This window comes from Balaenoptera ricei, chromosome X (assembly GCF_028023285.1).
Source record: "Balaenoptera ricei isolate mBalRic1 chromosome X, mBalRic1.hap2, whole genome shotgun sequence".
NCBI lineage: Eukaryota > Metazoa > Chordata > Mammalia > Artiodactyla > Balaenopteridae > Balaenoptera > Balaenoptera ricei.
This window is the reverse complement of record NC_082660.1, coordinates 130,390,886-130,412,259: the sequence shown is the minus strand read 5'-3', so window position 1 is coordinate 130,412,259 and position 21,374 is coordinate 130,390,886. Positions and strand designations below refer to the sequence as shown.

The 21,374-nt window shown below is 39.7% G+C and overlaps 1 protein-coding gene across 18 annotated transcripts in view; it reads right to left on the bottom strand.

Annotated features, from left to right (window-relative positions):
* FMR1 (fragile X messenger ribonucleoprotein 1) overlaps positions 1-19,556 on the bottom strand; it is a 37,706-nt gene extending 18,150 nt beyond the window's left edge. For 15 of the 18 annotated variants that reach the window (XM_059910040.1, XM_059910039.1, XM_059910043.1 and 12 more), the window contains exons 1-7: positions 19,273-19,408; positions 9,363-9,415; positions 5,780-5,873; positions 3,109-3,180; positions 2,687-2,835; positions 1,516-1,609; positions 1,314-1,430 (exon numbers count right to left, since the gene is read on the bottom strand). In XM_059910040.1, coding sequence (XP_059766023.1) covers positions 1,314-1,430; positions 1,516-1,609; positions 2,687-2,835; positions 3,109-3,180; positions 5,780-5,873; positions 9,363-9,415; positions 19,273-19,323 — 630 coding nt within the window. In that variant the 5' untranslated portion in view covers positions 19,324-19,408. The other 3 variants (XM_059910056.1, XM_059910051.1, XM_059910052.1) reach the window with 3 other exon arrangements.
* Positions 19,557-21,374: the final 1,818 nt, after the last annotated feature.

The following is a 21,374-nucleotide window of genomic DNA, read 5'->3' as shown; positions in this document are numbered from 1 at the left end:
TATTAGTAGTGAGAAAAGATAGGCATGCATGCTAGTTTCTCATTATTCAACATACCTGATAATTTGAATGAATGAGTGTAACTACTATAAACAATTTTAAAAGTATAAAATCCTTTTTTGTAGATTAGAGCAACAAAATGTATCAAATATTCCTAGGACTTTTCAAGAGGTCATGTTTTTTGAGTCCTGGTTCATTCACCTGGTTCATTCTTTTCAATTGATAATTCACTGATAAATGATAAGCCAAAGGTATGATAACAGATCATTTAAGAAGAATTAGATGTTTAAGAAGAGGTAAATGAGTATATTTCCACAATACTCACAATGAAAGTAAGGAGGCTGTTCTGGCCTAAAAGCTATGAGAGAATCACTAAAGAAACCACAAACTTGTGAACACAGGGACATCAAGAAAGAATGCGAGTAAAAACCAATTAAATAGACCTCCATATGGCCGTAAGGAAAACAAAGTAGCAAAAGGAGATATGAATGTCTCCTCTCCTGCTAAGAGTTCAGCGATCACATATTAAGTTGGAAGGTGGCACGTTTCACAGGGTTTTACAAGAATACAGCCTTTAGTAGTAGTCACCTTTTCTCTTAAAATGCAGTTTGGAACCCCTTTTTTTCTTTACTATTTCAACTGCATGGTGTTTTCCCTCTAACGAAATGAATAATGATGAGGAACTCTGGAATCTGACAATAATATACCTGAGTTGGCACAATAAACTAAAATCCATTTAGTTTCTATGGTAATGGATGGAAGTACTAAATAGTTATCAATGAAAATAAATGTATGGTGATGGAAATTATTGGAGGATTAATAAAAGTAGATAAAATGCACCTTAAGAGACGAAATAGTAAGTTAGGGAAATAGCCTCTGGCAGGAATCTGAAGACAGGAGTTTTAAAGAGTGACAACCAATTAGAATGAAGAAGTTCTATACCCTTTTAAACAGAGATAAACATACATAATGAAAGGAATATGATTAGATATTTAAATACTCTCTAGTACTTTAATGATAACATGTTATATGGAAGAAGCATTGCTTCATTTTATTAGCAGCTTTGATGAACTTCTAGTAAAAAGTGAGTTGGCCAGAAGTTCCTTAGCATACATAAACTGCTGCTTAATTCTGAAACCTCAGGCATAAAAATTTTAGTATGATTATGCATTGCACAATTTAATTTTTCAAAATATAGAATATAAGGAATTGCTAAGAAACAATAAATAAAGGACAAGCTGCCCATATTCAAGTTTTGTAAACACACAGTTATTTCTAGATAATCTTACAACCATCCCTAGGGAAAGCCACATACCTCTAGCTGCTTACTGGCTTCTTCATTTCTCAGTATCAGAGACAGCTTAGTGCGCAGACTCCGAAAGTGCATGTCAATCAGCATGTGTGCGCGCTTTGAGGTGACTTCATTGATAGACTAAAGGATATAAATCAACACCATTATTATCAAAGCAAATGCCCTAAATGAAATACACCAAAATAGACAACTCAAACACACTCACCAAAATGACAAGCTGATAGTTTTCTGCATCATAAGTTACAGAAAAGGCACCAACTGCCTTTTTAAAGTCCTTATGTGCCGATTCTTTGGCACACCTAGAAATAAAACCAATATCCACTGTGAAGTTCAGATGACTGATTACCAACTACTGGTACAAATATATGCAGAGACATTTGCACTTAGTAGAATTGTAGATTCATATTAAACTTGATTTATGCAAAATATGCTATATCCATTTAACAGTTTAGTTCCTTTGCTGTACATCTCTGATATACTCAGGCCAATCAAGCATATGAGATTACAGAGAAAGGAAAAAACCAGTTATGTTCTTAGGGGATTACTGGTGGTCTTAGATGACCAGAGGTGACATCTTTAGGGGAACCACTCTCCTCTGCAGGCTTCCTGATTTCAGTTACATACGGTAGGTCACTAATTTTCTTGAGTCAACTGTTGAACACTTTTGGGGATAGCTACAGGATACCCAATTTTGTTTTGCTGTTTCTTTTCTAAAGAAAAAGTGCTGACCAATTTAAGGGAGAGAAGGAAATGTATAAGAATCAGAAGGCACAAACATACATATGCAATCTCTATAATCAAGAAGCAGGATTTCTATGTATTGTGAAATACAAGTTACTGTTTATCTAAAGTGTGACATGTCCAAATCAAACTTAATATACGCCCTTGATGAAATCTTTAAAAAGGAATTTCTTCTCTAAAAGGTCTTTAAGCATTACTTCAGATCAAGGATTATAAGAGAGATGACCTTTTGAAGCTTCTTTAAGCTCTACTTGTTACATATTTATCTGAAAATACTAACTAAAAGGGAAAAAACCTGGACAAATCTCCATTGCCTAGAAATTGATTTGTGACTTAGGACAGAATATCTGTATTAACCAGTTTCAAAATCTTAAAATTCTATGAACAATGTGTATTTTAGAAAACAAATGTACATTAGCCATGTATGTAACCAAGTTAAGTTTAAACAAGTGGAATGTTGGCTTGATTATATAACTGGAAAAAGCTAAATATGTTTTTTTCACTACTTTTGCAAACCATTTTTGCCAAAGTTCACTGAATTTAAAAATTGATTTCTATTATTTGAAAACTTATATTCTTTTAAATTAATTGCATAGCACCTCTAAGTTCTCAGCCTTTCTTGCATACCAACTTACATTTGTCGTAAGTCTTCTGGCACGTCCAGTTTGATTTTATGGAAAGTATCTTTTGTGGCAGGTTTGTTGGGATTAACTGATCGCAAACGTTCAATTGTGACAATTTCATTGTATGTAGCATCACATGCTGCATATTCTATCACATAAAACTGTGAGAAATAAATGAAAGTCATTCCTGGTCACAGCGTTTAAAGTAAGAACAAGAAGCTATACCTATTCAGTTGTTTTTGAATTCTCTAGAGGAAAAAAAACTATTTGATCAACTAACAAACACATGAAATAAACTGAACATGTAAACATTTAAATAAAATGCTCAAGTTAGATATTACTTTCAAATAGAAATCCAGACTGAAATGTAGTATACCTGGCTTTAGAAAAGGGAAAGAGCATAAGAAAAAAAATTTAAATAGGCATTTTCCTACCTCACCCTTTATCATCCTCACTTTAGCTAACCACCAACAGCAAGGCTCTTTTTCATTTGCTCTGGAATAAACCTACACAAAAATTACAACATAGAATATTTCATGATTAACATCATTCAGAAATCTATAAATTATCAGACATCAAGGAAAATTTCTTAAAATGACCTTAGGTGTCTTTCAAACCCATAAGCTGTAGACTTTAAGCCAGATTGCACCCCTACTTCTAGACACAGACACACACTCAGAAACTACCTGATTACCTGGGAGAGTCCTGTAAAAAGTGCTTTCCTGTTTCTCTATGCTGCCTCAGTAATAATCAGTAATCTGAATATGAATGCTCAAGAAAAGCTGACCATTCATAAACCTGGGCATACTTTCCTTGGGTACTTTGTGAGCTATGAAAACGTATCTAAAAAATGTAAAGACAGATTTGTTTTTGTTTTGCTCTAATAAGCAAATAACAAATTGGAAGTTACTGACCCTGGCCTACTTCCTGGCTGCATGGTCACTGAATGGGTAAGGCCTCTGACTACTCAGCCCACTAAAGATATCACCTGGCATTCATGTATCCTGGGAACTAAACAGACAGATCCTTGGTCACTCTCTGGTCTCCTGTCCCCTCTCCAATAAAATGGACAACTCCACGCTGGCAATCCTCTGCATACCACGTTCCTGCTCTCACACACTGTGGATCAGTTCTTCTAAACTGATCTCTCTGGCGACCACTTCACAGTTCACTTATGATGTGCAGCATGGAACCTTTTGTGAAGACACTAGCAAATCAAGGTTAATAGGAAAAGAGACACATGGAGAGAGAGACAGAAATACTCAGAAGTAGAAAGACAACACAGGGAGGACAAGGAGGATGGGGAGGAGAGGATAGGAGAGAAGACCAGCAACTCAAGGCTCCAACTCTCGTCTCCGTTTTACTACTGAAGTTAATTGTTAACACAACACGGTGATGAAATACAACTTAACTCAACCTCCTTTCCCTCTTGCCCCCAACACTTCCTCTCACGTCTGCTCTAGCCAGAGGAATAACCTCAGTTATTTGTTAATTGTTATGTAACACAATGAGGTCATCCTGGCAACTGTGGTTCATTGGTTCCCATCTGTTGTGTGACTAAGTTGGGAAAAAAGTCCCCTCTATTCATCACTATTATGAGCGTTCGTGGTACAGACAGACCAAAAGACCTAAGTTAATGGTTATACAATACAGTGACTCAGTACAACTTGATTTAACCTACATTTCTCTCTTGCGACCATCAATTCCTTTCAGCTCTGCTCTAGCTAGAGCGACAACCTCAGTTAGTGAGGTCACTGTAGCAACAGCATCTCACTGGTTACCACCTGGCATGTGACTCAGTTGAGAGGGAAAAAAAGAAAAAACAGTCCCCTTTATCCATCCAAACACTATAATGAGGCCTTCTGATATAGACAGACCAAAAGTCCTGGTCCTTGACTTCAGGAAGCTCGTAGTCTCCTGGGGAAGTGAACAGCTAAAGGTCCTCAAGTACAGACACTGTTTGTGCTCCCTACTGGGATCCGTCACAAAACCAAGCTCAGTTCCTTTCACCTAGTAAGTACTGAGTACATTTTTGGTAAATAAATAGCACTTTATTCTATTTCCACTATAAAGCTGTAGAGAAAAGAACACAGGCCTGGACATCCAGAGACCTTCTCTGAGCACTCTCTAAAATAGCACTCCTGCCCCTACATCACCTTTCATCCTCTTTTTTTCTTCCTAGGACTTACAACTGCCATAATATTAGCTATCCTCACTAGAATGTGACCTTGTCAAGGCTGGGGCCTCTTCTGTTTCGCTGACCATCTGTACCTAGCACAGGAAATAAGAATTCAAGGACCTAGTACACCTTACCTGACCTGTACAAATGGATTCTTAGCTGCTTCCATCATACCACAAATGCTCATGAAATTGCAACTGTTAACAAGGCATCGTGGAGAAGAGAAGAAGCTTAAAATGGAGTACATGAAGGGGGAGGAAGAAAAGGATACTATATAGACCAACTACAACATAAAGCAGACTCCAAGTGCCTTAAGTGCCACAACAATTTTCAGTGGCTAGAGAAATCACAAATACAATGTTTTTGTCAATGTGCTACATCTCCATAGCACTTTTTGGTCAGACATCAATGGCACATAAGCAGTTGGTTCATAGCATCTCCTGTGAAAAGATGTTTTACCTGTATGTGCATATACTAAAATTCGCAGATGAGTTTTTACAAACATCCCAGGAGGATTTTCTGCTACTTAAAGAAAGCCTAGGATGCTGCTCTATCGTTACGGAATGATTTTTTCCTAACCCATTTTACTTAAAATGGGGACACAGTTGTAAACTAACAATATATTATTCAAACAAAAGATTCAGAGAATGAGGGAAGGGGGAAAAGAAATACTAGTGGGCAAAGGAAATCAGTGGTGACTTTCAAAGCTGCACCCTGAGTGCTGCTCAGGCAGCCACACTTAAGCATCAGTAATGTATTATTTCCAATCATTATTAAGATGGCGCAATCAAAAGCACATATGCATCAGAGCTATAATCCTCAATGCAGACTGAAAAGTGTTAAAGACAAGGAATACAAAAGGCACAGGCAAATTACATGCTCCCCCTTCCTCAGTGCTTAATAACTTGACGGCAGGGGAAACTTACCTCAACTTCATCGCTTTCATTTATATCTTTATTATAACCTACAGGTGGTGGGAATCTCACATCATGGAATGGAATCTGCCTCTCTGGCTGCCAGCTGCAAATAAGCAAATGCAATTATTTAACATGCTTTTTGGTTTAATGGAAACAATGGCCATGCTGCCATCAGCTTTTGGTTAAGTGTGACCCTTTGGTTTTCTAGTTTAAAGAAGCAAATGCTTTAAAACTGTCAGTGTTTTGCTGAGTGAGGCATAATGGCAATACAGATACATTTCAACAAACTCTGCATGCAGCACAGCAGCCTTGTAGTTCTATTTGGAATATTTCTCTAAACACAATAGAGCAACATTACAATTTTCCAAACAAGTCTTTCTTCCAATAATTTCAACCTCTAAGAGTTCTAAACTTAGGGCCACAACAGCAATTTCCTTTGATGCTTAAATACGTTAGTATCAGTAAGTGTTAGTAATGTCATCACCATACTTCCACTTGCAAAGGAATTGTAACCACATTCCGATGACCACAGAAACTGGTCCTAAATGCCCGCTAATTCCCAAGCAAAATGGGGCAGTCAGCACATTAGCAATTCACAACTCACTTTTCCCCCTTTAAATTTTAGATCCCACGAGGTGGTCAGTTCTTGCCATGGATAGCTGGCTGCTGATCAGTATGACGTACCAGCACGCACTGGCCTGGTGGGGTCTCCTAAACCACAGAAACCCGATGGAGACAGCCTACAGGAGTTCAGTAAGTTGCCTATGTTTTTTAATTTAAAGTTATGTGGAACAATTTTGAAAAACACCAAATTATTCTTTTATATCTACAATGATATAGAATATTAAAAGATAAACTTTGCAAAAACACTGGAGGATTCAACTGCTAGAGCAGTCATTTCTGGGTTTTCTGCTAAAGGGCTCTCTAAGTAAAATCCTATTGAGAAAAGTGCTTTTTTTTTTTTTTTTTAAAGAAGAGCTATTATATAAGATAGCAGGGTAGGTAAGTCAGCATTTGTGGAAATATGATTAGGGCCTATATTACACTGAACCCCTTTTCTGCATTATTATACACCCTTGAAAACTCTGAAACTTAAAAAAAATTGTCTTTAGGGAATTCCCTTGTGGTCCAGTGGTTAGGACTCGGTGCTGTCACTGCCAGGGCCCTGGGTTCAATCCCTGGTCAGGGAACTAAGATCCCGCAAGCTGTGCAACGCGGCCAAAAAAAAAAAAAAAGTCTTTACTTCAGAAAAACTTTTTAATATACTTACTGAAATCAGTTACTTAACATGTTAAAGATTCATTGCTAAATTTGATTTGTAAAGCATATAATAATAAAGTTTCTTCATTCCAAAGAATTATTTTGTCTTAAGTATAGAGATAAGAATCAAATTCTTTATTCAAAAAATGCGAAATATGGAAGGCAAAAAGAAAGCATCTAAAATAATGTGGTATTATAGGAGTTTCTTTATGATTGAAAGGAAAGAAACGGTAAATATAGTCTGAAGTTTTACAAAACATCAGGTTTGTTTTTTGTTTGTTTTAAAAAACCAGAAAAACAAAAAGGAAACGCAAGGAAAGTACTACTTCGATAGGGATCTATCAAATCCTGGTGACATGCTCAAACCCAGTGTTGAATCTCATACATACTACACAAACACAAAGAAAAAGTTGATCTATTTCAAATTCCCAGGATGACAGCTAGAAGAGAAACTTGTACACAGCTACGGTACAGGAGACAATTAGGAGGTCCATAGAAAGAATAATTTTAAGTTTATAGTAGAAATCTGATTGAAAACAAATGAGAACTGATCTATCACTGTATAAACAAATACAGATACATTCTTGAATGCATAGAGGAAATAAGTGTTTGCTTAATACCTCAGATTAAGGACTATAGGAGAAACTAAAAGAGTAGCAAATAAAGATAACTCTCCCTTTATGGGAAACAGTGTTTACCTAGTGATGGAAGCAAGCAGATAAGAGTATAAGTACAAGAAAAAAATTACTCTCCAAGTTATCCAAGATTCCTCTGTTAGAGGTGTGATGCTGTTATCTAGTGTATAATGCATGGATAATCATGCAGAGGCAGATTCTGGAACTTTTGGCTCTATGTATTCAGAGAAAGGTATTCTATTATCCAAACTTGTATTTGGGACCAAGACTATTTGTCTAGAGCTGAGAATTGGGCTGGATACTCTAAATCCTTTTATCTGTCTCCCTAAATGCGTTTTAGGCATCCGAGAAAACTACAGTTGGCCCTTGAATAACTCGGAGGTTAGGGATGCTGACCCTCTGTGCAGTCAAAAATGCACGGATAACTTATAGTCAGCTCTCCGTAGCCACAGTTCCTCCATATCTGTGGTTTGCATCACGGACTTAACCAACCCTGGATCGTGCACTACTGCAGTATTTACTACTGAAAAAAATCCACATATAAGTGGTCCTACGCAGTTCAAACTCATGTTGTTCAAGGATCAACTGTACTTTGCCCTGTTGGCAGCTAAAAGATTCTGCTAACATTCTAATTATAGCATGTCTGGGTCAGATACTGTATTTTAACAGATTTATTGAGATATAATTCACATAACCATATAAGCATCCACTGAAGTGTATGTACAAGTCAATGGGTTTAAGTATATTCACAGATATGTGCAACCATTACCAGTCGATTTTAGAAAGTTTTCATCACTTCAGAAAGAAATCCCATACTCTTTAGCTATGGCTCTCCATCCCCTACCAGCCACTAAGCAACCACTAATTTATTTCTTCTCTCTGTAGATTTGCAATCTGCTTTTGATACACTATTAATTTCCCTTGGTAAATAAAAGCCAAACATTATAACTGTTGACCAGACTTCAGAGTTCAGTAAAATCCTAAGATCATGACCACATCTATACTCTGGTTAAGGAGTTTATACGTACTTTAGAATCTTGAATGTCTACTCTGAAAATAGCCGTTATTAGCATTAAAAAAATTTAGTCAAAAGACCTGTCTCCCCCAATAAAATGTTAACATCTATACTACTGATGCCTTTGTATAGCTAATGTTCCTAGGCCTCTAAGTATTTTTATTTACTCACCTAGCAGAAGAAAGCAGAAAAGATCAGTTACTGCTATTAATGATTATAAATATATGAAACAGATAAAAATGTAAATGGGCAAACACAATTATTTCCAATAAAATATACCAGATGACTAAAACCGTCAATTTTAGATTTAACATTACAAAACTCACATCGACTTTCCCAGTACCCGTGAATCCATTCATTTTCATCTTTTAACGTTTACAAATATTCCTATTCAAACCCTCAGTTACTAATACAGAAGAATCTGGTTTCTTTCTTCACATTCAAGGGGACTGAGGTGTAAGGATCAAGATTATACAAAAGGGATCTCTGAGGTCATTAGCAGGAACAGTCATTCCATTGGTTTAATACTGAGTTGTTCATGAACTTCCTGGTCAGTAACATGAAGATCCATTCCTGAAAAACACTCAAACTACACTTGAATTTTTTAAAATGAGGAGTAAAAGGAAAAATTAGCATAAAATATTAAAGAACCTGAATATTAAAATTATATCAAGACACTTACTTGTTTTCAAATGCCACTGTTATTGAATCTTCATGAACATCTTTTACAAATGCCTGTAAGAAAAAAAACCCACCACAGTTAAATTAACTTCTAAGCTTAAACATCGTTTTTGTTTTCAGTTACACTTTACAGAGATACCAAACATTTTATGTTTAACAACAGAATGAAGCTTCAAGTGAAAGTGTGTCAGTTTGTGAGGATCACTCATTCATGAATCACCTCTATATTTAGATACCTACTATGTGCTAGGACCTAGGAATACACATTAGTTAAAATAAAACACAAAGAATTGCTCCAGAGCTCAGCATCTCATAGGACAAAGACAGACAAGTAAATTGAAAATTACAATGCAAAGCTGAAGGTATACTTCAGGCTAGAAGTACTGGAAACTAAGAAACTTGTTCCAGAGCTATATACCAGTCAGTGTAGATCTGTTGTAACCTATCTTTTTCTCCTTAATACAATTTTAGGAGAATACAATAGTAAATAACTAAATATAATCTCAAATCTATATATGCACAAGTACACTAAGTTCTCTTTAAAAACAATGTGCTGCTAATACCACTAAAAAGTCCAATTACCAGAGTTTAATTAAATTCTCAATCTCGCAGGCACTTGGTAAAAAAAAAAAATAGTAATATAAAGTACAGAGGTTTAAATCTTTTAAATCTGATGATGCAATTGCTAATAAACTGCAGAAGGACATAACAAAAGTAATAGCTAACTAATTATCAAGAATTCTTTAATCAGCATGCTGTCCGTAATTCTATAAAATGACATAACAAAAGTAATAGCTAACTAATTATCAAGAATTCTTTAATCAGCATGCTGTCCGTAATTCTATAAAATGACATAACAAAAGTAATAGCTAACTAATTATCAAGAATTCTTTAATCAGCATGCTGTCCGTAATTCTATAAAATTAAGTTTTTAATAGGTGCAGGAAAGGAGGTTTTGTTTTTGTTTTGACAATTAGAGGAGTAGGATAAAGCATAAAGAAACCCAAGGGGCTTTATATCTTAATTCATTTTAAAATGGCTTTAGAGATTTAAGCTTCTTACTCCAATGTGTTCTGTACATGTTTCTGTCCTTTCGTGGTTTCTCCCTGTCTGCAGGATTATGGTCAAACTCCTCTGCCTGAAAAAGGCCCTTTGTGACCTGGCCCCACTGCTCACCTCTCCAAGCTTCAGCTTTCACATCCTTGTAGGCTGTGATCCAGCAGTGCTAAACTACTTGGGCCTCTCTGTACATGCTGCTGTTCCTTCTTTCCTATCGTCCTTCCCCTCTTTTCACCTAGCTATCTCCTACTGGTCTTTTACATTTCAGTTCAGATGTCAGCTGCTACGGGAAAACCCAGAACACTAAGTTAAATTCCATCCTCTACATTCTTATAGCATCTTATGAATATCCTCACTATAAACTTATCCCACTATAGTCTTTTGCCCATTTTCCTACCAACAGTAAGCTTCCTGAGGGTGGGCGATATAGGTCTTTTATTTACTGTTGAACTTCAGAGTACCTATTAAGGGTTCAATGAATAGTTATTATCATGGATCACTGCCTAAGGGGTTCCTATCCTAGCCTCGGAGGAAAGGTATGTGTTCGGTGGGGTGGTAGTATGTTGATCAGGAAAGACAAACAAACAGAAGAGGATGAGGTTCCTATCCAACTTAGGGAGTGGAGGATGGGGAGGCACAGCAGGCCTAACGGGCAGCAGGGACAAAGGCTTAGACCTGGGGAAACAGCTTGGGGTGTGGTAGAAGTAAATCCTTTGTGGACAAGGAAGCCAAGACAATTCAGTGGGGAAAAAGAACACTGTTTTCAACAAATGGTGCTGGGACAACTGGATATCCACATGTAAAAGAATACATTTTGGCCTAACCTTATACCATATACAGAAATCAACTAAAAATGCATCAGAGGAGGGCTTCCCTGGTGGCGCAGTGGTTGAGAATCTGCCTGCTAATGCAGGGGACACGGGTTCGAGCCCTGGTCTGGGAAGATCCCACATGCCACGGAGCAGCTGGACCCGTGAGCCACAACTACTGAGCCTGCGCGTCTGGAGCCTGTGCCCCGCAACGGGAGGGGCCGCGATAGTGAAAAGGCCCGCGCACCGCAATGAAGAGCGGTCCCCGCACCGCGATGAAGAGTGGCCCCCGCTTGCCGCAACTAGAGGAAGCCCTCGCACGAACCGAAGACCCAAACACAAACAAAAATAAATAAATAAATAATAAAAAAAGTAGCTATTAAAAAAAAAAAAAAAAAAAAAAAAAAAAAATGCATCAGAGACCTAAATGTAAGAGCTAGAACTATAAAACTCTTAGAAGAAAATACAGTAGTAAATCCTCATGACTTCAGATACTGGGAAGATAACTAGTTCGGATTAAGACCATTCTTTAACTTCTGTATCCTCAGTAACTGGAATAATTTCTGGTATATAGTAGGTGCCCAATAAATGTGTTAAACAAACACATGATGCAATGCAAATCTCTTGGTAAACAAATACATCTTCAAAGGCCACAGATTAAAGCATTTTTAAAAAACTGAAACTTCCCAAAATATCAAATTAAAACATATCAGTCAAGTATTAAATAGCTGCTCCTAAGAAAAACAATGGCAGTTAAGGCAGGGTCCTGGAAAACATTTACAGTTGACCCTTGAACAACATGGGTTTGAACTGTGAGGATCCACTTACACTCAGATTTTTTCCCAATTAATATAGTAACTATATTTTCATTTTACAGACCTTTAAATTAACTAAGTGTGGGGAAAAGTTTGTGTTCAATTAGAGATCACAGTATGTGGAATCGAAGAACTAGAGTTTGAGTCCTGATTCTATCCAAACTGTTTCATCTTCCTGCCTTTGGGTGAGTCATTTATCAATTCCTTTGTTTCTGAAGCAAACTGTGTGGCGGGTTGGCACCCCTAACCCCAATGTTCAAGGGTTGACTGTACATGGAAGCTAAACAGAGACACCAAACTTCTGCAATTTTGCTTAAAAGAATAAATGCAAAGCTATGCTAGAAGACAGTTTCCTTGTAAGATCAAGGTGGACTATAATGGAATCTAGGTGTTCTGCGGTACTCAAAATGCCTAAATTATTATTTCTAAATTAAGCATGTGTGTGTATCTTTATAGTTGCTGGTTTAAAGTGGGGGGAAAATCCACATTTTCTTCCTATCATTTTGATCTTGCTTATTTTTCCTTAGCCATATTTAAATCACACCCATTCTCTACAGAGTATTACAAGAACTCTAGTTTAATACTGACCATGATATTTTAGAATATACTAGATTTTATAAGGGCGCATGCCCCCAGTGCTATCAGGGGTTTGCCTATTACTTCAGCAACAGAAAGGCTTGATTTTGAGTTAAAGTTGGAGGAATTCGACATTTAGTTTTATAAAGTAAGTCCCACAAATTACGGAGAAAGGAAAAACAGACGCCCCCCCCCCACCCCAACTTCTCCCTTGTGTTTACATGATGGCGAATACCAAATTAACAATCTGCTTTTTGAGGGTGGGACTCCTATTAGGAGCTAATCCCTTACTTACCGAAAAATGTCTTTGCTCTGTCTTCATCCTTGTCTAAAATTTTACGTTTGCATGTCTTGGCAGTAACTAGTATTAGTTCTTTACTGTGTATTATATGCTGAAAATGTTAAGTCCTTTAGTCAGCTAAGAGAACCTTGTTACAGCTGGGTGAAGAACTGTTCTCATTAAATCAGGTCCCTTTCCAGTACTACTGCCCTTGTCTAAAACCGTGCTGTTGCTCACCATAGAAGCTGCTGGTCATATGTACATATATCTATTTAATTAAGTACAATTAAATAAAATTAAAAATCAGTCTCTGAGTCATACTTGCCACATTTCAAGTGCTCAAAAGCCACACAGGGCTCAGTACCTACTGTAGAGGACAGCACAGGTAGAGAGCACTTCCATCATCACAGAAAGTTCCACTGGATAGCACTGATTTAAAACATTTACAAATGTTGGGGACTGTTTTCAAATCCACCTTGAAAGCACTCTAAAAGTTAGTCTCATTACTTCATTGCTCTATTTTAATTTTTTTCTATTTGCCAAAAAGTTATTGTACAGTTTAATCACACTCAGTCACCACATTTGCCTATTTCCTAAAATTAAACGTCCCTTCAAAGGAGGAAGATCTGCAACTGTTGTGACTATTAAAAACCAAAAAAACAAAAAACCAAAATCAAAAAAAAAAAGCTTCCAAGCTTTCAAAGACACTAAAAGCAATTCCAGATGTAGAGTGTCAAAAATGGTTTGAGTAATCATCACAGCTTACGGCAGCCACCGCCTTGAGTTAATGAGGCTTACCTGTATATGGATGTTGGTGTGACTGTTCCCAAACCAGTCATTTTTAGCCACTGTTTGCATATTATGTGAATACAGAAGGCATGGAATACCTTCTTGTTGCTGCTGTAATAAGGGGAATAAAAGAAACTCATAGGTTGCCTCTGGCTCGCACTCTCGCCAAGGACAAAGGTCTCCTCTGACTCCTGAGGCCTTTTGATAAAATTCCAACAAAGGTCCCATCTTTCTGCTTCTCATCATACTTTCTCCAATAACCCTCCTTTTCGGCCCTGCCCCTGCCTTACCCCAACACTCATACCCTTCCCTTCCCTGGCCATCCCAGAGCACTATCACCTCACCCACCAACAATTGGGAAAACTATGTTTTGTTGTGCTCTCTACCTATCTACATCAAGCAAAGCTGATGAGAAGATAGGTTCAGGGGATTCCTGAGGGGTTGGTTACCAAAGAAGGCAATTGAATGGGTTTGAATGAATACAAGAAGGGAGCTGCATGGGACTGGATGAGAGCTAGGGCTCTTATAAGGGTCAGTAAACTTAGTGGTTAAGAGTTTTGCTGTGAATGAGGTAGGTTCAAAATCTTGGATCTAAGACATAACAGCTGCGGGACTCTCCAAGAAACGGTCTCTGGGCCTCAGATGCCTTGTCTGTGTAAGTAAGGAATGGATACAGGGGAACTGGACTTGCCTCCTAAAGCTGTTGTGAATAATGAAATCACACATGTCTAGTGCCTAGCATGATGGCTGGCACACAGTTGGCACTAAATAAATGAGAGGTAAAGCAGAGAGGGGCATATTTTATAAAAGATGCAGAACCATAAACACTCTTGCATCTGAGAAAGTTACATCTCAACAAAAGAACACTTAAAAAAAGATTTAAAAATTAGGAAAGAGAAAAGGCTGTTTTTCTCAAAGATACTAAATACTAAAAGGTTATTTAGACTTTCAGAAGAAAAAAAAAGTGATGAAAATCTTTGGGGTTTGAGAAAGGTGCTAAAAGTGCAGTTAAAGACAGACATAGTGGGACATCCCTGGTGGCGCAGTGGTTAAGAATCCGCCTGTCAATGCAGGGGACACAGGTTTGATCCCTGGTCCGGGAAGATCCCATATGCCGCGGAGCAACTAAGCCCGTGCACCACAACTACTGAGCCTGCACTCTAGAGCCCACGAACCACAACTGCTGAGCCCATGTGCCACAACTACTGAAGCCCACACGCCTAGAGCCCGTGCTCCCCAACAAGAGAAGCCACCTCAATGAGAAGCCCACACACAGCAATGAAGAGTAGAGAAAGCCCGTGTGCAGCAACAAAGACCCAACACACCAAAAATAAATAAATAAATGGAGAAAAAAAAAGACAGACACAGGCTCCTTATCAGGGGGAATAAACAGAAAATCAAAAAATCATTATGGGATCCCCCACCTGGTAACTGGGCCAAAGAGGCAATCATAAAATCATACTAACCAAAGTGTGTAATGACTAGAGATATCTAAGTCAAACATTACATCACCGGGATTGCTGAAACTAAAAGAAAGTCCGTCCCTATTTGGGTGAACTCTTACTCTCCCACTACACCTCACACCTTAGATTGTACAGAGAAATTTCAATGTAAGCCCCTGACCACCAATGAACACAACTACTACATTATCACTGAAGACAGCACATGTAGTACAATAATTCTCATTAGAGAAAACTTAAAAGCATTGCAAAATATCCCTCCTAAAGAAAATCTGTAGGAGATAGACAATAAGGACATATGAAATGTGATAAAATACGATTCAAACCCAAGGCTTCACATATAAAGCGAGTTATTGCTTTGCCACCCTTTGAATGTGGGAACTAACAACATATGAGAATGAACAACGGGAAGGGAAAAGTACAATAAACCTCATCAACAATTCTTCCAACCACAGTGCATGTCTAGGAATACTCGCCTTCACTTGGGCATTTACCACAAATTCTGAGAAAAATGCACCCTTTCTGGTTCACCTTGACGCAAAGACAACACACAGGTACAGAGAGAATAGTATTAAATGAGTTATTAATTTTCCTGTGTGTATGTATTCTAACTTTTGAAAGCTTCAGTTCTTATGGGTTCCCAATGTAACAAAAGCAAACTTCATAGGAGGATTAAAGATTTCTAACTTTATCTTTCATTAATAGGCATTCATACGAAGAATTACAGTGTAATGTGTCAAGGTGCAAGAGTTAATAAAAAGGAAGCTAATACATAAAGCTGAATATTTTGTGACGTCTTTGTATCAATGGTAAAAAATGGTAACATCCTTGCAACTATACTTACAGAATAATGCTAAGGCACTGTTGCAGTAACAAATACAAAGTGACAATGAAACTTACAAAACTGGGCACGAAGTCAAATCCAATTCGTTTCTTTAAGCTGAATGTCATCATTTCAGGAAGTCAGATTACCTGATCTCAAAGCCCAGATCTGACCCTTACTAGCTCTGACACTTAGTGATAACTCACTTACCTCACCTCTCTGTACATCTATGTACTCATCTATAAAATGGGAATAACAATGGTACCTCAGGGTTGTGGGAGTGATTAAATTAAGAGAGGTAAAGCACCTAGAACCCTGCCTGGCACCTCAAGAGCTCTCAGCACCTGTTAACAGTTAAAATCATGATTGTAGTCATCTCAGGAAGCACATTCCCATAGTGGGCAGGAATCAGAAAGCCAATTATTATACCACTGAATTTTACATTTAATTAATAATTTGGAGGTTTTCAGAGTGTGTGGGTATGAAGTTGGAAAATGCTCAACTCAAAAGGGGAGTACTGATGCTTCCATAAAGATACTAAACACTAAAAAGGTTATTTAGACTGGGAAGAAAAAAACATGTGGTTGACCTGAACAATTTACTTCCTTGAAGTACAGAAGACTTCAGAGAAAATGTGAAGAAAATTTTCATTACATGACTTTTTCTAAGTCAAAGAAATACCTAAGCACAAAAGTAGTGGCTCTGACAGTTACTAAATCAAACTTTCGAGTTTTTAAGAATAAACACCAGAGGGAAAAATAGAAATGAGCTGTTACAATCTTAGGGTTTAGGTTTCATGGTTTAGGTAATTCTGAATCCTAAGTTTGAGTTAATTTTTTAGAGGAAAAAACCCAACTGTTCCCAGCATATACTCTATCCAGTTTATACTGCAAATTTGGACCATGTGCTCAGAAGATGGAGAACTGTACCTTACAATATGGTGGTTCTGTTAGGCAAATCAAAGTCTGAATTCAATTATACCGAAGCTGTTTGGGTTGTTTAGTTCTTTAAGCCTTTTCAATCAATCTGATGAACCCAGGTTCCTAATTTTTTCATAAATGTAACATTTCTCCATAATAATTCATTTTTTATTCATCTTTATTTCCCATCTTTTCTGCCCATCCCACTGGACAAATAACTCAGTTTACTTGTGCTTTACTTTTATAACTCACATCAATGTTGAGCCTTATAAGAATTTAAACCTTTTTCATTATAGAAACTATTATTCTACCAATTGAGGTTTTCTTAAAAACAAAACCTTAATTAAATAAACATAACAGCAATTTCTCTGCACACGTTTGTTCATGTTTAATACTTCCCCTGAAGGAACTAAGGGACAACCCATTCCTTGTATTCACCTTCAAATTAAGCAACTTCGTTAAAAAACAAAAATAGGGGGGATTAAGAGCAGAGATAGAGGGCCTTTCTTATATTCCAATCAGTTTGCAAGCAAAATCACAGAAGCAAATCACAGGTTGCTCGAACAGAACAATACATCCTTCAAGACCACGATGTACTACTTGCCCTCTGTAGCAAGCAAACTCCACTAAAAGACAGTAAGAGTGGCATCTAATCTAAGCTAATATCACAGATCTATTAGAATACTGCTCAATCATTAGCCCCTGCTCATATTTATTATAGTTAGTGCCCCAAATCTAGTGAGCAAAACTACCAATCTAGGAAGCAGAACGATTCTACACAAACTAACCAGCAGAATTATGGATCACTGAAAAAAATGCAACCAGAATTTTGACTGCAGAGTCAACTGAAACAATTTTATATTGGTGAGACTGTTAAGAACATAAATGCTGGGTTATTTTTTCCTCCTTTTACAACTAAAGGTTTTATCATTTTGCTAAAAGTATGGAACAGTTTACATACTTTACTCACTCATTAAATATATTGATCTCCAAATATCTCCATAAAATTGGTAAACACATATATAGTTAAGTCAATGTTTATTTTCCTATATACCTCGTTTGAAACGTTTATGTAATCCTATATAGATTTAAGCATTGCATTTGGACAACGGCAATATTTAATTCCCTTGCTTCCTTCTATATGCACCTTCTGTTGCCAAGATACTGTAGTAAGGTGGGACATTACTTACAGAAGTTATAGGAGACATTCAAGAGGAAATGAGAACTTATAGACTGCTAGATCTGCAGCAAGTATGGACCAAGAGACGCACTACCGACATATGAAAATATTTTTAAGCCTCCTTTTGAAAATGTAAGATATTAGTAAGATCTGCAATGGTGTAACTTCAAAAAAGAAAAGCCCGCAGCAAAACCATGCATGCCTATTTAAAACCTCAACAATACAGTTCACTGCAACATTACACAGAGGAGATAGTCAAACCCTTGGAGCACAGAACAATTATTTCCACTCACTTAAAAAAATTCCCCAATAATGATATACTCTTAGTTAATTTCCTGAAGTTTCATGGCATATATCCAGGCCTTTGGAGGGTTAATTTCTTTTCTTAAGTAGCAGAGTTGCCAATGTTTTTAGACGCTGAAGCATCTGTATTCCTGAATTTGCCCACATTTATAACAAGGGAGGAGGGGCCACGAATATTCAAGATAACCAACTTCTTTAAACCATTACTCGGATATGCCTGGGTCTTCCTGAAACTTTTGAATCTAAAATCTTTTCTGAAATCCACAAAGAAAGGTCACTAATAATCAGTTGCCATTGTGATTTGGTACCGACTACAGCTTCTTACTACTCTTTCTTCACACCGCTCGCCCAGAACAGTGGAGCTCTCCGAAGTCCCAATGCTGGACAGGAAAAGAGAAGCCAAAGGAGATCGCAAACCCTCTTTGCAAGGCAGGAGGCGGCTTGACGGAAGCGCCCCCCGCTCCTCGGCAACTACCCACACGTCAGGCCCAGATCCCACTGGGAGAGGATATTTAAGAAAACAGCAATAAGCCGTCACCGTCACTTAGCGCGGATACCGGCCCTTCCCGCCCGGATCTCCTACCTGCCGTCGGCCCTCGCCCATCCCCAGCTCTCCCTGCCGGGGCTCGGCCCCCGAAAGGGCACCCTCTTTTCCTTGCCCGCTTCTCATTCCGACAGGCGCCGGGGCCTCATACAGGAGAGGCAGCGGGGCTCAAGGGGCTTCCTACAGGCCCGAAGTCCGGTCCTTCCCTCCCTCCCAAACAACATCCCGCCGAGCGCGCCCTGACCCCGGGCGCGGCGTTCGGGAAGAGGGCCCCAGGCCTGCCTCCGGCCGAGGCTAAAAAGAAAAGGGAGGGAAAGAAGGGCGAAGATGGGGCCTGCCCTGGAGTCAAGTACCTTGTAGAAAGCGCCATTGGAGCCCCGCACTTCCACCACCAGCTCCTCCATCTTCTCGTCCGCCCTGATCGCTCCGGGAGCCCGCCCCTGAGAGGTGGGCTGCGGGCGCTCGAGGCCCAGCCGCCGCTGCCGCCGCGCTGCTGCACGCCCCCCGGCAGCGGCGCCGCAGTCACCGCCGCCGCCTGCGCTCGCCGTCGGCTCACCGCCCGCTCCGAGGCGGCCCCTCACCGGAAGTGAAACCGAAACGGAGCGGAGCGCCTGACTGAGGCCGAAAGCTCCAACCGCTCCGCGTGTAAACAGTGAAACCGCGTCACATGACCGACGCCGCCTCTTCCCCAAAGGGTTCGGCCCCTCGGCCCCGCCCTCCTTCCCCTGGCGGACCCAGGAGCGCGCGCCTGCGCGCTGCTGGGGACGGGCCGGGGGGGCCGGGCCCAACGTAAGGCGCGCGGGCTCGGCGTGCGCGGGCTCGGCGGCGGGCGGGAAGGCGGGAAGGGCGGAGACAGGTCGCGCCGGTGGCCGAGGTCGCGCCGCTTCGCGTCGCCTGGCGAGGACCAGAGCGCCCATTCCTTTAGCGGGGGCAAGCCGAGGCGTGGGAAAGGGCCTCCCGTAGCAAACTAGTGTGTTCACTTATCCACGTCCGGGCTGGCTTGGGTTGGAGGTGTTTTGTTTTTTGTTTTTTTTAAGTGGGGCAGAGCCTAATTGAGCTGGAGGTGGAGTGGGACAAGAATGAAGGTGAAGAATTAGATTGAAGAAGACTTTGAACTAGTGACAGTGGCAACCGCGGTGACTCAGGCTTGTGTGACCCTTAGAGGCTGAAGGTGAGAGTAACGCCCTCCCCCAAGAGATTTTGGGCCGTCCTGTGGATGCATCCTGTGTCCTCGGAGGGGCAGTGGAGTGTGTCAGGACCTCTGGAAGTGTTAGTCCTTCCACAGACCCAGCACTGACCCACATACTTCCCTTCCCTCGATTCAGTTTCATACTTTTACTTGACATACGTAAAAAAGAAAATGTGTTAAACACTTGTTAATTTCTTTAGTTTATTTCACTACTACTTCACGCCTACTGTATGCCCACCCTGCACCAGAGGCGACCTGTCTACAAGGGCCCGTGCACCTGTTTTCTTGCAGCTCTTTCCCTTTACCCTCCATAGTACAGCAAACCCCAGTTCTTTCTCATTCCTGCTTCTGCATCCTGCTTGTATCCACCTTGACCTAGGTTTCCTTTGGAAGGCTTGTATTCAACTGAGAAGTTTATTGAGCCCCTACCGTATGCCAGACACCGTGCTGAGTGCTAGTGAGACATTGGTCAGAGCTGGGAAATGACTCCAGCTGGAATGTGACCAGTGAGAGTTAACTGGCAGCACTGAGTTGGTGGGGGCGGGTTGAACCGCCCCAGGCAGGTGCCCCAGAATGTGAGGCATCCTTGGGCCTCCAGTTCCCTTCCCACCTCACTCCTAGCCAGAGCAGCGGCATTGCTGCTAGTGGAACTCCAGCATGAAAGCCTCAGATCAAGGGCCACATTCCTTGAGGCCATGGTAAACAGGGATGATCTATTGAACTAGGGTTTCTGGAGTAGTCACAAGATGCAAAGATTCCAATGAGGCTGAAAGAGAACCTCACCAGTTGGCTGCATAGAGGCAGAGCAGAGCATGAGCTTTAACCCCAAGTAGTAAAGGGGGACAGATTGATTAGAATGGTTATACCTTCCATGTGTAGGGTGTTGTTCAAATATTCAAATATTACCAGCTCTTCATAACCACTACAAGCTGCACTAAACCTGGTGGTGTCCCCTGAACCGCTGATGCACTTTCATGCCTTCATGTCTCCCCATGCTTCTTGGCCCCCTGAAATATCCTTCTCGTTAGGGTTATTGGCTGGATTCCCATTAGCTTGTTATTTGTATCTCAGGTGCAGAGAGTTAACTTTGCTCCTCAATTCTCAGCACGTTGTCATCATCAGTCCCTGCAAGGCCCCTCTCTTATTTATATTATTTTACATTGTTTAAATTATTTGTCCTCGTCTTTCTCAATACCCACTCTCATTCTTCTTCTAGACACAAGCTGCAATATGTTTGATATAGATCCTTGATCATTTAAGACATGC